Below are 18,176 nucleotides of genomic sequence, written 5' to 3'. Positions count from 1 at the left end.
CCAAATTCCAACAAATTGAATTTTGAAAACACTCTCTTTAAGTTACTTTAACTTAAGTTTATGAAATAAAATCCAGTAAAATCCCCCGTTTCTATAACATATTGTTTTGCCCTTAAAGAACATGTCCGAAAACAGCTAAATATACCAAATATATATTTAAATGGTTTGTTATTTAAGCTATGGAAATGTCCACCCAAAATTTCTCCGAATACAGTTTAATGTGAACGTTTCCACCCCGCTTTGTAACTAACCCAAGGTAATGTTTTCGACGGAACTTCCTGAAATTATTCAAATGTCTTGTCGATTGAACCTTTTGGGTATATTAATTTTCAATTACGTAATAAAGACCGCGATGATGCACATTAACAATCTTGAAAATTTCCCCGATTTCACTCGAATCACGTGGGATACCTATTCGAATGGTAAATGTAGGGAAACACGTTTCTCACGAAAGTTTATTATTTTCCGATAATGGATAAGAATATTTAATAAAAAATTAGGTTTTCTAATTGAAAAAATTAGTTGCTCTACACTTTGCATCATTAAATTGGCCCCTCAATATGAAGAATCGGTAAATATGTAAATAATTAATAGAAGCATATCATTGAAGGAGTTCGGGAAACTTTCCATTTTTTTCATAATTTTGTATAAACTAATTAAATTTTGTGTACATTTTTGCGGGGGCCCTTTTAGTTGGGGCCCGTCCTCATTGCGTACCTTTGTGGCATTTTAGTTACGCCACTGAAGTATCCATAATATACCGACAGTTTAAATACAACAAGTTAAAAAGTAATCGTAAACGATTTACATAAAGCGCATTTCCACCTGCATTCATTTCCCATTTTTAAGATGCAACTTCTGTTAAAATCGTAAAAATCCGGCCACAAATATGAAAGATAGCGTTGCACATGGGCAATCCATTTTTGACGTGCTACTTCAATTTCAGTTTATGAGAAGAAATTCATTTCAATGCTTTTCTAAATAAGAAAGTTGGAACTGCGCATGCGCAAACCTAAATTTTAAAACTAATGTTAGATTTTCCTTTGTTCCAAGCGCCTAAGTATCAAATTTCACTTAAATAGTTCCATAGATAAAAAAAGTTGGCACTGCGCATGTGCAAAATAAAATTTTGAAACTAGCGCTAGATTTTCCTTTATTCCAAGTGCCTATGTATCACATTTCATTTAAATTCTTCCATAAATAAAAAAGTTGGCACTGCACATGCGCAAAGCCAAATTTTGAAACTGGCGTTTGATTTTCCTTTATCCCAAGTGCCTATGTATCAAATTTCGTTTAAATTCTTCCATAAATAAAAAAGTTGGCACTGCGCATGCGCAAAACCAAATTTTGAAATTGGCGTTTGATTTTCCTTTATTCCAAGTGCCTATGTATCAAATTTCATTCAAATACTTTTATAAGTAAAAAAAGTTTGCAATTCGGTTTATAAATGGTCGAGATGCGAAAAGGGCACTGTGAATTTTGAATCGATTCGATTCAACTTTTGGCATTGCGTATTATATGGCTAAAGCTATGCCCATATTGAATTTCATGCAATTCAGTTCATAACTAACGGAGATGTAAAAGCGATCGAACATTTCTAAACAAAGTTATCGTTCACACGGACAGATAGATGGACAGACAGACAAAGGAACAGACGAAGAGACCAACCGGCAGGCGACAAATAGCAATGCAAAATTATAAACGATCTCTAGGATCGTTAATAAACGGCAACAGTGTAAAATTATGGAACATGTAAAAAACGTTTTTTTGTTTTTTTTGCAATAACTTTTTTTGTAAGCGGTACAGAAAAAATTCCTTCCTTGGTACAAGACTCGACACCATAACGAACCAAATAGCGAAAAAAGTTGAACAATAGCTCTTAAGATAAAGAACTAGTAGCGTCGCAAAACGAGCGGACGGACGGACGGACAAAGTGGCCACAATAGCGCATTTTTTTTAAATTTTTGTGGAAATGCGCTAAAAATCTGTTCCGAAAGAAGTGAAGAATTACTACGCATATCTGGTCACCTACAGAAATTTAATTTTCATTCTCTCATTCATTATCATTTTAATTTACGACCTTGTACCTAATTGTTATTAATTTTGTTGTGCATCACCTGTGTTTAATTTGATGCGGGATTTCCAATGAAGATCAGACACGTTTATGCGTTGATGACACAGAAATCACTTGGAAAAATATATTTCTCAATCATGTTGACAATGTTTATAACTAGAAGTATTAATTATAAAAAGCTCTTCAGTTAATTTTAAAAGGTAACCTCTTGCATTCTTATCCTTGAGAATGTATGTGTTTACATTTCCAGCTCCAATTCTGATTTTGTTTGGCTTACGTTCTGTTGAGAATCTGAAATTTTTAAATAGCCAGTATGCTCTTTTATACAGGGTGGTGACTTGCGTCACGCATCATAGGGATTTCAATGTAAAATTCATAACATGCGATTATTGGCTCCCCAAATTATTTTAGAGCAAAAACGTATTAAGGTTTTTTGTAGAAAAAAATTTTTTACGTCAATCAACCGTGTTAGTTTTCAATTTTTTGCATAATAAAGACGGAAAATTGGAAAATAAAACCCCCATCTTTTCAATAATCTGTGATGCCATGGAATTTTATAATACAACAACTACGCCAATATCCGTCATGCCATGGAATGTCTGCTATAAAACAAATCAAATTTTATCAAAAAGTATTATATTTAGAACAGCGAATTCAACATAAGGAAAAAATTACTAAAAACGGTTTCCTGATATAACAATTTACAATAAATGTTCGAATAAGTCACCATTAACTGCAATACAGTAACCCAGTCGATCATAAAACCCATGTCGAACTGCTGCTGGATAAGTATCTTTTTGTTTTAGAAAATTCCATGACATCGCAGATTATTGAGAAAGATGCGGGTTTTATTTTTCCAATTCTCCGTCTTTACATGAAAAAAATTGAAAACTAATACGGTTGATTGGTGTAAACAAATTTTTTCTACAAAAAATCTTAATACATTTTTGCTCTAAAATAATTTGGGGAGCCAATAATCGCATGTTATGATACTCTAGAATTTGCACGACAGCCAAGGAGTTTAAATGAAATTGATCGTTGGAAGGCGACAGAGTTTCGACAATTTCTGCTGTATACGGGGCCAATTGTAATGAATAATATATTGTCTGTGAAAACCTATAGACACTTTATGTGTTTAAGTGTAGCTATTAGAATATTGTGTGATGGTAATTCTGATACTGACTTGATAGATTATGCACATAACTTGCTTCTATATTTTGTACGAAAATATTACATTGAAATCCCTATGATGCGTTACGCAAGTCACCACCCTGTATAAGAAAAGCGAATTCGTCCCAAGAACGACTTTATTTAACTAAGTAGCGCAAGCGTGTAAAAGCATTTATCTACCCTTTATAAAGAGAAGACCACCCATTTAAACATCAAAGTCCAAAATTTTAGAAAAGTTTCGAATCTTGAAATTAAAATTACATTTTGTAACATTCATCAACTCAAACGAACGGAAACAAGCTTGAAGTAGATTTAGTTTCTTAGAATCATCTTTTAAAAAGAGTTACGTGAACTTTGCCTTTTTTTTACAAACACGGTAAGCTCCGGCAAAGTAGAGATGGGTCAGGGTGGTTAAGGGGTTTTCTTCTAACGGATAGACAAAACAAAGCAAAAATACATAAGTTAACCGGATAGGCACCACTTAGTCTTATGATAAGAGGAAATACTGACCGAGGAGAACGAGGTAGATTAAGAGATTCTTGTTCAAGTCTTGATAAAGCTGAATGGTGACAGAAGTTGAGAAGGTAACGCATAAACCAAGATTATAGTCATTTGACTGCAGTTCAAAAACGACGTCAATTTAATACAAAAATAATACATGGTAAAATGTGTTAATGTTCGATAACAAATTTAAACTCAACCTAATCTGCCAAAAAAAAAGCAACTCTTGGTTAAAGTCGTCAAAATCTGCGATCAAATAAAATACAAACAAGTTAAAAAGTAATCGTAAACGATTTACATAAAGCGCATTTCCACTTGCATTCATTTCCCATTTGTAAGATGCAACTTCTGTTAAAATCTTAAAAATCCGGCCACAAATATGAAAGATAGCGTTGCACATGGGCAATCCATTTTTGACGTGCTACTTCAATTTCAGTTTATGAGAAGAATTTCATATCAATGCTTTTCTAAATAAGAAAGTTGGAACTGCGCATGCGCAAACCTAAATTTTAAAACTAATTTACTATAACTAACTAATAAACTAAGATTTTCCTTTGTTCCAAGCGCCTAAGTATCAAATTTCACTTAAATGGTGCCATAGATAAAAAAGTTGGCACTGCGCATGCGCAAAGCCAAATTTTGAAACTGGCGTTTGATTTTCCTTTATCCCAAGTGCCTATGTATCAAATTTCGTTTAAATTCTTCCATAAATAAAACAGTTGGCACTGCGCATGCGCAAAACCAAATTTTGAAATTGGCATTTCATTTTCCTTTATTCGAAGTGCCTATGTATCAAATTTCGTTTAAATTCTTCCATAAATAAAAAAGTTGGCACTGCGCATACGCAAAACCAAATTTTGAAACTGGCGTTTGATTTTCCTTTATTCCAAGTGCCTATGTATCAAATTTCATTCAAATACTTTTATAAGAAAAAAAGTTTGCAATTCGGTTTATAAATGGTCGAGATGCGAAAAGGCCACTGTGAATTTTGAATCGATTCGACTCAACTTTTGGCATTGCGTATTATATGGCTAAGGCTATGCCCATATTGAATTTCATGCAATTCAGTTCATAACTATAACGGAGATGTAAAAGCGATCGGACATTTCTAAACAAAATTATCGTTCACACGGACAGATAGAGGGACAGACAGGCAAAGGAACAGACCAACAGACAGACGACAGACAACAATACAAAATTATAAATGATCTCTAGGATGGTTAATAAACGGCAAAAGTGTAAAATTATGGAACATGTAAAAAACGTTTTGTTGGTTTTTTTACAATAACTTTTTTAGCAATAAACGCAGAAAAAATTCCTTCCTTGGTGCAAGCCTCGACACCATAACGAACCAAATAGCGAAAAAAGTAGAACAATAGCTCTTAAGATAAAGCAACTAAAAAAGTAGCGTCGCAAAACGAGCGGACGGACGGACGGACGGACGGACGGACAAAGTGGCCACAATAGCGCATTTTTTTTATTTTTGTGGAAATGCGCTAAAAACCAAAAGAGAGAGAAGGTATGAACAGCACGGCTATAAATTGCGAGAATAAAATTAAGGTTTAACACGTGAAAGAACTTGAATACTAGGGATCACAATCACCACGACAAACAATAAACCGGTAAGTACAACGATACAATGGCCAGTATGAATAAAAGTAAGCAAATGCTTATACTTGCAAAATTCAAAGTAAATACTCGTAAGTGCTCCTTCGCACTAGGCGACTAAGCAGAAGGACAGGACGCAGTGCAGCGCTGCTAAACCATGCTAAACGGACTAGGTAGTATGAAAGGGCAGTTACGAGTATTTACTTTGAATTTTGCAAGTATAAGCATTTGCTTACTTTTATTCATACGGGCCATTATCGAAGTATTCTGAGTATTGCTATCACTTTTTAAAGACGATTTATTCTAGCCTTACAACTTTGATCCATATCAAATTCATATGTCTTTGACATCGATCTCAGTGCAAGAATAAAGATTTTGACATGTTTTGATAAAAATGCATGTGTCTTCAGAAAAAGAAGTTAAAATATTTGAATCAAACACACGCGGATGTCAAATGTGCATGTGATGTACCATTTCGACATCAAGATGCTGCGTAAAACGTTCCCAACCAGCTTGTTGAATTTAAATTTGGTTATCGTTCTCATCGGAAGATTTTCGCCTAAGACTGTGATAATTATGGGAAAGTGGTCACAGATTACAGATTATTTTCCACCTATGCAAGATCCTGAATCGCGGATTTGTTCTGGATTAAGATTCACCAACCATCTATCAAAATTCACTTACACCGAGTAACCAAATTTTTTTCTGTCGCGACAAAAGTCCGATTGTATTGTATTGTATTCCACAATTCAATTTTCCAACTCGCCCCAAAGAAAAAAATCAGCTGTCAATGAGAGAGTACCTTAACTCATCGGTTAATGTAAATTACCTAACTAAATTCTTTATATTGTACCAAAATTGGAACCGACCGTTTTTGGGTTTTTGTAAAGAAGTTGCTCAAGGAGTCGTGTTAGGGGAACCACCGTGAACCAATTTCTTAACGATAAGTAAACCCAAACCAAAGATATTGGTTAAGCAAATTGGAGTTGGAACGATATTATTTCCAACAATATATTTAAACAATTCAGTTTATATGAATGCTTAATTAAGCGTGGTCAAGCCAGAGCATCAGTTTTTAGTTTCCAGATCATATAAGTGATGATAAGGAATCAACCTTCCGCAAAGTAAGAGTCATCAATAACTTATTCATTACTGAGCTAGCCATGGTAGTAGTAATTATGTTATTACAAAAGATTAATTGTTAAGTAAAATTTTTACAGGTGCTGTAGAGAATAACATTTTTTACAAGATGGGGTTCTAACCTCTGTAAATGTAACTATATAGCCCGTTGCATTATAGTAATAGCTTTCATATCGAAACGCGCACGTTTTATTAATGTTTAATTGTGGTGTCGTAAGTGCTTTGTCCCGATCTTTGTTACCTCCACAGCCACAAAAGTTCCAGTATTTACATTTCATTTTTAGGTTTTCATTTCGTTCTAAAAATAGACATTATTGTTATATTAGAACAAGTTTTAATTGTTCTTGGAAAGAAAAATATGTATACATAGTAAACAATCTTTGTAATCACACAACGCGAATTTATTAGTAATAATAAACACGCTGACCTCAAGCAATCATTTGCATGACTATTACGTAGTAGGGCGTTGCATGTTGTATACTAAGCAGATAGTATCATCCGAGGTATATTATCTTCATCAGTCATGGTTTGACCTAACAATTCTTTCTTATACACCCTTAGCTTAATTTCTGTAGTTCTGTAGTTTGTCGAAAATCTTCCTCTGGAAGCAAAATGAACGATGGCTACGTTTAAGCTCCGTGTTGCTCAGAAAGTAGTACTTTAAACTCAATTAAAAGAAAGATTCCGTTTGGGCTATAGAAGAATAGAGCAATAAATTGAACACTGTCTACAATTATGACGACTGCTCTGACTTGTAAAGTGCCAGTGTAGGCAGAATGCTAATAGGAAAACGGAATACATAACTCAAATTGTGCTAGGCAGCGATCGTAATAAAATTGTAATCATGTCACCGACTAAATAAAGTAATTTTGATTTTATAGTTCAGAAGTAACGGCTCATTATTATATTGAAACAAAGACAAAATAAGAAGATACACGTCCTATATACTCGTACAGATAATGTTGCATCAATAGAATACTTAAAAGAAAACTTAGAACTGTAGAATTTTAATATCATGCTTCGCTTAATAGCAATGGAAGTTTTGGGTTGTTATAAAGGTGCCTAGAAGATTATTTGAGATTTTAACAAACTTTGATACCGGCAGAATGGAAAATTAGTGATACATTATGTTGTTACGAGTAAATAACTTTGTTGGCGTAGGTGAACTTTTATTTGGAGAATGAAGGAAAACAACGATCCAACTGAAGGCATGTGACCGAGCTAATGCTCGACTAACAAAAGTTACTCTTCCACTCTTGCTGCGTATTTTAGTATTATGGTCTTGGTTTTAGCTCATGTTCTTATGTTGCGTCTTGTACATTTTCCATATTTATTTGACATGGCCCCCAGATAAGAGCAATGAGAGCCATCGTTAGTTCAACAAAGTGAAGTTTTTATACGTTTCGAAGTACAATAAAAGCTAATTGCATAATAATAAATGAACAACGTAGAGGCTTTTAAAGCTTGGCAATAAATTATGAAGAACACGATATGTAAATTTCTCTAAAATAAAGGGATACGAATTTTCATCATATATTCAATATTGAAAAGAGTAGTTGTATACCTACTTAAGGTTAGGTATTTAGCTCACTATCATTACAATTATAACGTAAACACTATGGCCAACTTTGTCAAAATGGTTAATTGTGCTAAAGAATCGAAGTTGAGGTGTTTGTTTCTCAAAAATACATCATGGTTGAGTATATTGAATCCAAAATTATCAATCATTCAATTCTCCGATACATCTTTTTCATAGATTTTGTTAAAATACAAATAAAACACAAACCTTGTTGGATAACTTAAATTCTTGCGTTTGGTTGCATTATCTTAAAGGGTCTTTCTTTTATATATAAACCACTTCAAGAAACAAAATGAGCTATTTAACAGCAAATTGCATCTATTACGATACCCATAAGGTACCGTCACGGCGCCGGCTACTGGAAACCAATAAAGTAACCAATTTTGTACAATACCTTCTAATTGGACGTATCCAGAAGTTTAACTGATCTCATAGAAATTGTCTTGATTCAGAATGCCCCTAGATCAAGGTTTGTATTCATGGTATATGAAGTTACAGGAATGGAGATGGTCCGAAATATGTAAATAGATATTTCTTACCTTACCCGCTTCAACCTTCGTTCTGTCATTGTGCGTTTTTGTTGATGTCTTAATTAGTTCCAAGATAAAAGTTTATCAGCTTCTTAATCTTAAATCACGTATTGCAGGTGTACAATATTTTATTTCTTATTTTAACTACGCGATTGCTCTTCTCCCACGGGTTCTTCCTTGAAGGTCTTCCAAATTTTCTCCAAACCCTTTTGATAAGTATCTCCAATTCTTCCTCTGATTGTCTCAAATTTTTTTCCAGTACAGAACGTTGCTCCTAATTTCTCTCTGATCTTGTCTTGTAAACGCTTGATAGTGTTCCACAAGGCTCTTCAGCGCCTCTAGTTCGGGTAATTTAACATATGCTAACGTCTGCTGGGTAATTCGAACTTGTTTTGAATATCCTCAATTTTGTTACTGCCACTTGCTCGAAAGTTGAGTTTCTTTGTTCTAATTTATTTATTTTGGGGCACGGTTGGCTCCATTTGATTCCCTAAAATGTTGATTATCTTGTTTGTTTCTCTACATCACGTTCTTCTGTAAGTCACTTTGAAAATTCGAATTTAACTCCTTATTCTTGTGTTTTATATAACTTCTACCCCCTCCAACTCTCCTGGCTTATACTATTTTTTTGAAAATACTTTTTAATGAAGTTAAATAGCTGCATCTGCGGCTGGGTTCGCTTTACTTGCCGAGACGAGCTCCTGGTTTCAGCTTTCGTAGCAGATTCTCGGTGGTGGAAATCCAGATACCCATCTCCCTCCATATACCCTATCGGGCCCATAACTTTTTCTTTCTCGCCAATTGTTGTCCCATCCTCCTTGTATAAATTTATCTTGTCTTCCATTGTCAGCTTTTTCAATATTATCTCACCTTATTTCTTATGTGCTCGATTTTCCGTCGTCTGTCTGTCTGTCTCTTCCATCAAGATCTGGGCCACCTAGAGACTTCGGGTTTTCGCTAATTAATAGCTACTATGGTGTATATTTACCCGTTACTCATCATTTACAGTTGTGCTACGCTGTATCACCCACGAGTGGGTTTGGAAAATAGTTTTCAAGGCTCTTTACTAAGTTTGCGGTGTGGATGATGCCATCTTCAAATTTCTTTGACTTTTGATGAAACACGTGGTCCGCTTTATAAATTAATGATCCCTGCTGTGATGCTGCTGTTTTTTTTGGGGCTCCTTTCATTTGTTCCTCAATTCTCCAATATCTCTGTCATGCAGGTTAATTCTTTCTTCGTTTTTCTTTATTCCCTCTTCAAGTTATCCCACCACATTCTAGAGTCGCTCTCTGACCTGCTCATGCCTTTCTTATTTCCAATATTGTATTGTCTCATTCCGTCTACTCGTAATTCTGGTGGTATGTGTTTCCAATTTTTCTTCCCGCCGGTCGTAGGCTTTCTTCTGGCTCTCTCTTCTGGTTCATTTCTGCCCGTACTGTTTGTATTTCCAGTCGGGTCTCCCTCATTTCTTCTCAGATTTTTGCTTTCAGCTCACCCTGGTCCACGATACTAAGTTGTAGTCAGAGTTGGACTGGGTCATAGAGTGACCGAGTGACTCGGTGACTCAGTTAGTTTACTGACCCAGTGACCCGGTGACCCAGTGACCAGTTGACCCAGTGACCAGTTGACCCAGTGACCCAGCTTGACCCGGTGACCCAGCTTGACCCGGTGACCCAGCTTGACCCAGTTTGACCCGATGACCCAGCTTGATTCGGTGACCCAGCTTGACCCGGTGACCCAGCTTGACCCGGTGACCCAGCTTGACCCAGTGACCCAGTTTGACCCTGTGGCACAGCTTGACCCGGTGACCCAGCTTTACCCGGTGACCCATCTTGACCCGGTGGCCCAGTTTAAACCGTTGACCCCTAGGTCTAAAGGTTAATTTTTACATTTTGGCATCCAAAACAATTTCAAGTAACTTTTAATTAAAAAAAAAACTTCCTCAATAATATTCGCCAACAAGCACGTAGCCCAATTTTATTCAAGAGAACTAATACCTAAAAAAATCAAATGCATTTGTTTGCAATGAAAGTAGGTATTTAGAGAAAAGATTTATTTGAATTAAGCTAACTGGTAGAAGAAAATTAAATGTGAATGAACACCAGTAAGGAACGGTACGCCCTGAAGCAAAGAAATGAAGGAGGAAACTGTTTAGAAATAACATTACTAATTACTATAATACAATTCGGGACATGGAAAGTTTTTTACGGCAGTATTAAAGCAAACATCACAGAAATGGCAGTTGTTAAGCAATCGAGTATTATTTTCAACAAACCAGCATTAAGTTTCATTTATTTCATAATCTGTACACTTGAACCGAGGTCACTGACTTAACTGCGTTATTCGATCAAACTAGGTTACTGGGTCAAATTTGGTCCCCGGGTGAAATTGGGTCGCTGGGTCAAACTGGGTCACTGGGTCAATCTGGGTCACTGGGTCTAACTGAAGAGAGTATGACGTGACCCAGCGACCCAGTGACCCAGTTTAATTCAGTGACCCAGGTGACCCAGTTGACCCAGTGACCCAGTCCAATTCTGGTTGTAGTATCATGACCCTGGTCGACTTTGATTTTCTCCTGTTATTTGTGAGTGTTGTTTTTCTATCTCTGAACAACCTTTTAATTACGAGAATATGTATTATTTGATGTCGCGCACTTTTCTAAAGCAACTATGGCCAAAAGTGCAAATATGTAGTTAAACTTATTTGACAGGCAATTTTAATGTCAAATTTTCAGACAAGAAGTATAATGGTGTAAATATACTGTAGGCAAGTATGATATTATTTCATAGTATTATGTTTCGCTGGTTGTGCGTCTTCAGGGCCATAATTTTTATTTTGACCCTGTGTTTGAATGTGGTATCGTTTGGTCAAATTTCTGTACCTACTGCACTGCCGACATTTTGTTCTCAAGGTATTCGCATGTGCAGACTGATGCAGTCTTCTACGTGGTCCCAGTGCTGATGGCTCAGTTCATCAGGCGGACGGACGAACGAACGGACTTCCCGCAAGTATAAGATGTATTTTTGCTGGAAAATACCTAGGAAAATACGCTAAAAAAAGACTAAAGAATTAGGAGTAATGTGAAATAAATAAAGTTGTTTATTTTGACATGCATAGATTGATGTATAAAATAAATAATGTCAATTCCTGTAGTTTACGTAATGTGTCATCGATGTTTACTGTAATGATTGCATGTCTGTACTAGGTAGAAGTATCCCCAACAAAGATGCACCTGGAAAAAAACGACATAGGTTATTGTCAAATAATGAGGTCATAACCTCATAATACGAGTATCATAGGAGGTTTCTAAAAATTATCTCTCCTCCCTACAATGTCTTCCACTCTGGAAAATAATGGCACAACTCTCTATCATTTTTAACTAAAAGTCAACTAATAATGAAAATGACTAGAATAATGAACAATGCTACCAGGATTGCACAAATTATTGTTTAGCTTTTCTGCTATAGCTTTCTTGAGATCTACGTATCGCCATAAGCTCCAACTAGAAAATGAACTCACAGTCGCTCTTTCCAGTAGACATAAAATCCAACATAGAGGTTGTGTTTTTCAAAGCATTAATCTTTAGATTCCAAAATAGTTACTTCGAAATCTTAAACTTAAAATAATTTTGCAGAACAAAACTTGATAGGTATCTATACAAAATTGTGAGAGGCATTTGTTTATGTGGTTATCTAAAAGCCAACCGGCTGCAAAGGACGGAGAAACGAAGTTGGGATGCCGAGGGGATTCGCTTATTTGTACCTAGATTTCAACATACTGTTAGCATTATGCGAAACTCCATACGTCTGAGGAAAACCCTCTGACAAAACTCCAGATAGAGCAGTCGGCAGCGGGATTCGAACCCACAACCTCCCGAATAGCAGTCGTTCAACGGAATCACTGCGCCACCGGCTTCGGTATTTAGATAGAGAAGGGGATGTGAAATAAATGGAAACAGTGTGTTGCATCGACAGGCGTAACATAGGAAATCTCATGTAAATTTGAAGAAGGCAATATCTCGTTTGGGGGTTAATGAAAAACATCGAAAGTTATTATTTAGATGAAGATTTTAATGCTCTTCAAATAACCTAAATAGATTTCTTCCTCTAAAATAATTAGGGAAGCCAATAATTAACCTCCACCTTTAAATTTACATGGGATTTCCTATGTCCCGCCTGTCGATGCAACACGCTGTATTAGATCCTATGACTAAGTGTATCTTAAAGTTTTGCGTGAAACTTTGAAGGTACTTACCAGCAGCCATTCCTCCCACAGTTAAAAATGGAAAAAAGCAGCCGCTTGTGAGAAGTGGCGGAAATATCACATTACCTATTGAAGAGCCCAACCTGCCGAACACCATTGCTAACGAAACTGCTATGGTCCTAAATTACTGTTCGTTGGTTGCTTGCTTCATAAATGAAAACTTACCTTAAACTGGTTGGAAATAAGTCAATGACGATACTTAGCAAAACATTTAAGGCGATGTATGTGCATCCAACATTGACGGAAATTAAGGCAATAGCCATTACGATGTTGGTTGAAAAATAAATAAATACGCCACATAACCCAGAACATATTCCGGTCCCACCTAAAATTCGTATTAAAGAAACATAAGGACGTTTGAGACTCTCACACAGAATATTTTTTTTCTTAAATTTTCCCATGAGCGGTAAGCTGCACACGATTATAACGATAGCGGCGACGGAAACTACGATGTTGTGCAAGTAGACTTGGCCATTATTGTAGTTCTAAGGGTCAAGTAAAGTATTTAAAGAACGTTCACGCATTACTTACCACGAAACATGTCTCGTTACTAGCCTGACCATCGTTGCCAATTTGTGACAAGGCACCGCATAAATCAAAACCATTCTCCTTGTGCAAGGATTCATAATTATTAAGAGCAATAAATAATTGCGGTGTCCATAAACGAATCGTGTTCAGACTGCAAAAGGCTACTTCGTCATAGTTTTAAAAGTTGTGATTTTGATTACCCCATTAACAATCCAAAATTAATTGTTAATACAATAAAAATGTTAATTAAAAAAGGCGGATAAAATAATGGCTGTATTTGCTGACAGCCTTCCTTTAGCGCTTGCATATTACTACGGTTCGAGGTAACGTGTCCTCCATGCAATTTGTCCTCAAACAGCTTGGATTCATCAACTAATGTTGTAATCTGTAATGTAAGCGGTACTTGGAAGTTTTAATTGGTACCATTGGTTTATGTCATTTATATTGCCCTTATCTTATTGAGGTCATAAAAAAGTCACGAAAAAAGTTGGTATTCGATAATGCCATGTGCTACTGTGCAATGGTACCCAATGGCGACGATATTTTAGAATAGGCTTACTGGATATTCATCACGTGAACGCCTTGTATTGATCCGAAACATTGTGCGAAAGACTTCTAAAGCTTCCTCGCGCTTTCCCACTGTCATTAAAAACTTTGGACTTTCTGGTAAGATCATGTAGAAGACGAAAGCTACGAAGCTCGGTATGGCAGTAACAAACAAAAATATATTCCAGGACCTTAAAACTAAAAGTGAAATTAAGTTTAAGGTAACCTGATGCGTTGGAACACATACGCATCCCATCATTAAATAACGATAGATTCATTGAGTCTGTAAACAAGCTCCATCCTACTAACGGCAGTACAATGGATGCTAAATTACTGTATATGCCGTTTATTACTGGTATAAATGTCCTATGGTACGCTGAATGGAATTCGTTAGTGTAAGTTAATACAGTTGAAACTCCACCAGTGATTCTAAAATAATCGTGACATATATTTTGTATTTCTCCAAATGAATTTTTGTTTTACACGATTCCTTCAACAAACTTTGCTGCGACAAGGTATGCAAAATACTGCGAAAACCCTGTTAGTATAACCATAATGCCTTCGAAGAAAAACAAGAATACAAGCAATTTTCGGCGTCCGAATAGATCCGTTAGGACACCCCACAAGAAACCACTCACTAACATTCCTATACGTTATGTAGCAATAAAGTAAACTGTTAACTTCCTCGTGCTTACCAAAATATGTGACTGAATTGAGAAGACCTTTATCATCCACAGTCAAGTTCAAATCGCATTGTGCTATTGGAAATACGTATGACATTGATGTTGTACTGAACACGGAGCTTAGTGAAGCTGGTAACATTATAGCGATTACTAAGACGTTAAACAAACCAAAACTGGAAGCTTTGACGGCCACTTCGTGATTTGCGGCAGAATCACAACCTTCAGTTGTTGTACCTATTAGTTGTTTGACAAATTATCATTAGAGTGATTTAATTCTCACCTGTAACTACACTTCCACCAGACCTGCTCAATTCAACACTGTTAGCTGTCATTTTGTGTAATTCAAATTCCAAATATCTGAAAAGATAGATGACCTGTGAAGCTGTTGATAATGTTAATACTGATTGTAAAAATAGTCTCTATACGTTTTCCAGCGTCTATTTTAAACCATACACTTTTACCGGAGAAGAGATAGCTTCACTATCGCGCATTTGGTTATGACATAGGTACTAATCTGAAATTTTCTCACAAATTTGTTGACATACTTTTACCTTCAAGATAAGCTGATTTACAGAACTACCAATTTACGACAGCATAAAATACTTATTTATTACTTACCTATTTCTGTATGAAACACGTAATACCGGCGTGATTCGTAGCTAATTGCGATTACTCGCTGATATTACCCATTTCAACACAAAAAAAAACACGTATTTATACAAAAAATAAAATATTGTTGTAATCTTATGAAGAAAGGAGAATCTATCACACATACTGCACGCATTATTAACTTAACGGTAATAAATAATTTGGAACAACAATATCAAAAAACCAACAAAGGGTATGAAAACCGTTATAGTCTGCATCAAGTGTAGTAGTGTGTGACTCATTCTGAAATACGCATGTCACCGCCACTCGAAGGTCGCGTTTTGTTAACCGTGTGCACCGGCAGCCACCAACCCTTCATCTTCTTACAGTGACTATAAATACAGTGTGATCATACAGTTTGTTATTTTCTATTGGTAGTTGAGATATCCCTCATGTTTCAACCAAATGCACCGAATTGGTAGAAATGAACCTGGAGACCCTGAAAACAGTTGGAGCAGTAATATTGTAACCGTAGCAAAATTTTTCAATTCATTTAAACCAACTAATAAAAATTTGGAAAAAATAAGATTGCGTACCTACATGGGGAATATGGCCACACATTCACTGAACTAAGCTGTCAAATCCTGAATGCAGAATTCATAATATGCGATTTCAAAACTGAAAGTAATTACCTATTATTTATTTTCCCATATAATTCACTATTATAGCTTTAAAAGTGGTGGGTGGAATACAGAAAACCAACGGTAGGTTTTTCTGTGTTGATCCATTTTAAAAAGCAAATGGAAGTGACGGATTGTTTCGTTGCTAAACTGCATTCGAAATTATAAAAAATTATAAACAATGAACCATCATTTTATTTAATCAGGCCCGCTTGAACCGCCAAATTTACTCTGAGGTTAGCTTAAACTCTATTGCAATGATTACTGCGACAATGTTTATAATAGATTTTATGTCTTACTAACCTATAAGAGCACATTTTATATCTGTGATACACGGGCATAAAGTACCACTTTATGCTCTAGGGCATTAAGTATCACCATAGTAACTCATTTATACTTAATGACAAAACAAACAAAGATATGCAGGTCATTGAAAACTAGAAACGTCAATTATTAATTGTTAATACCTACTAAATCACAAGATTGACATTTCGTATAGTTTCTGGAACTTCTTGGAAATTCACGATGAATTGAATTATTTAAAATTACGTTTGACGTTTGGATGGTTTCAATCACATTAACAAATTCGAACCACGCATACTCGATCAAACATAATGAATTATTTTGTAAACGAATTTTGACGAAGAAAACTATTTGTAAAACATAAAATTGTGTATGTACCACGGGCATAAACTATGTTTATACTCTCGGGCGACTAAAAAGCTCTCGGGCCATAGGCCCTCGAGCTTTTTAACTCGTCGCCCTCGAGAATATAAACATCACTATTATGCCCTTAATACATAAATAACTATTAAGACCTTTTAAATCTCTAACTTAGAGGTTATGTATCTACCGTGTGGCTAGGTTCCAGTGTGAAGCACAAATGAATATTAGTGAAGCACTAAGGATTTTGCCAGATCGCGACATTTGTGCCTTATTAATAAAAACGTTGTTGCTAACCTCCAGCCTTTGACTTTGAGGCTTTAAATCTCCTGAACCGTAGGTGTGACCCGTATCTGATGTGAAGCACAATGAAGCACTAAGGAAACACTGACTTTGCATGGTGACGTCATTTATGCTTCATCGATGGATAACTTCCTGGACCTTAGAAATCGTTCCGAGCAGACCGCATGGGTTGAATACAAACCACCATCATTCGCTGTATGTGAAGAAAGTAGCATAGAACGGACAGACCACAAACCGCAGTATGTAGAATTTTGAAAAGGAGTAAGTTTCATTTCTATCACCAACAATTACTTCAAGATTAGAGGAAATTGTTATTCTACGAAGACACCATTTTTGTTCCAAAAGCTCCTCTGTATAGACAATTGGCATTTCAATGTTATTGCAATTGATTAGACCACCTACAATACACATTTCTAGATGATGATGTACTCCTTAAGTGAGATCAACGGTTTATTTCTATCCTTCCTAGTTTTCCATATTGTTTTTATTTATTGTTAAACATAATAGACCATATATTATAATGATCAAAGACTAATTATGTAACAAATTTATCGCAAATCTGTAGTGGATATCTGAATGAAGTCCACAAAATACCTCTTCCTTTTGCTGCGTTTTTCGATAATGATATCCTCTGTAAATTACCTGGTTCAAAAGGTAATTAGTGGACAAAATGAGGAATAATGTTTGTTAACATTTTTAATGATACCTTTATTTCCTGTTATTTGTTCCAATCATTTTTACTGGTCAAATAATTTATATGATATATATTTGTAATTATTAGGTGGCATGTGTATGAGTGAACTAATACACATACTTACGTATGGCAGATCCTGATCAAACGACATTTCGAACACCCAACAAAAGATGTATTTTGTTTAAATAAACATTGTAGCTAACAATGAAAACTTTGTTACAATGATTAAGCATATACCATAAGCCGATTTTAAATAAATTCTCTTTTTCGAAAAATAATAATTGTATATTTAGCGTATTTTTTGTGCATGACCTATGAAGGTTTTTTTCTGAACACGCAAAACTGCCAGTGCAAAGATGTAAGTGTTTCAATAACACATGTGTGTACTACCGTTGCAACCCTATCATTCTATTATTTTATAATCATGGGTAGAAACATATTCGGCACGAAAACATGGGCATCCAGTAATCGAGTCAACACAATTCATAATTGGAATTTATTGCAAACAACTTACAACAAATTACCTATGCATGAAGGCGTTCTTCTATCTAGAAGATGGTAATATTCACTTCACCAATAAAAAATTGCGAGGTTATTGGAATCACTCCAAATTTCGATTTTGA

General features: G+C 35.6%; 1 protein-coding gene and 1 long non-coding RNA gene across 10 annotated transcripts; both read right to left on the bottom strand.

Moving 5' to 3' along the window:
* Positions 1–2,261: 2,261 nt before the first annotated feature.
* Positions 2,262–15,497, bottom strand: LOC116162876 (synaptic vesicle glycoprotein 2B-like). Of its 9 annotated transcripts, none has more exons than XM_031476632.1 (11): positions 14,906–15,163; positions 14,638–14,859; positions 14,426–14,588; positions 14,190–14,371; positions 13,956–14,140; positions 13,597–13,781; positions 13,400–13,547; positions 13,239–13,353; positions 13,034–13,193; positions 12,860–12,987; positions 2,262–2,365 (listed from the first exon to the last, which is right to left on the bottom strand). In XM_031476632.1, the coding sequence occupies exons 1-11, from the start codon at positions 14,955–14,957 to the stop codon at positions 2,313–2,315; spliced, it is 1,593 nt and encodes a 530-aa protein (XP_031332492.1). In that variant the 5' UTR covers positions 14,958–15,163; the 3' UTR covers positions 2,262–2,312. The 9 variants fall into 9 exon arrangements, with proteins under 9 accessions (XP_031332492.1, XP_031332491.1, XP_031332493.1 ...); XM_031476631.1 differs by lacking the exon at positions 2,262–2,365 and adding an exon at positions 11,687–11,837 and having other exon boundaries at positions 14,906–15,162; XM_031476633.1 differs by lacking the exon at positions 2,262–2,365 and adding an exon at positions 11,917–11,948 and having other exon boundaries at positions 14,906–15,162.
* On the bottom strand, positions 7,077–10,203 carry LOC116162878. The gene is made up of 2 exons (XR_004143634.1): positions 9,591–10,203; positions 7,077–9,539 (listed from the first exon to the last, which is right to left on the bottom strand). It is a non-coding gene; the product is annotated as an uncharacterized LOC116162878 (long non-coding RNA).
* Positions 15,498–18,176: the final 2,679 nt, after the last annotated feature.

The sequence above is a fragment of the Photinus pyralis genome, unplaced genomic scaffold (assembly GCF_008802855.1).
Source record: "Photinus pyralis isolate 1611_PpyrPB1 unplaced genomic scaffold, Ppyr1.3 Ppyr1.4_LG2, whole genome shotgun sequence".
Classification (NCBI taxonomy): Eukaryota; Metazoa; Arthropoda; class Insecta; order Coleoptera; family Lampyridae; genus Photinus; species Photinus pyralis.
This window is presented reverse-complemented; position numbering and strand designations above follow the sequence as displayed.

Bases quoted from the DNA above. Each gene is read 5' to 3' on its own strand.
- LOC116162876 (XM_031476625.1), bottom strand. From the start codon at position 14,957: ATGACAGCTAACAGTGTTGAATTGAGCAGGTCTGGTGGAAGTGTAGTT. The intron at 14,141-14,189 runs GTATGTGTTCCA...TTTCACTTTTAG, and splicing joins GTTATTTAATGATGGGATGC to TTTTAAGGTCCTGGAATATA. The intron at 13,782-13,955 runs GTAAGCCTATTC...CTTACATTACAG, and splicing joins GTTCACGTGATGAATATCCA to ATTACAACATTAGTTGATGA.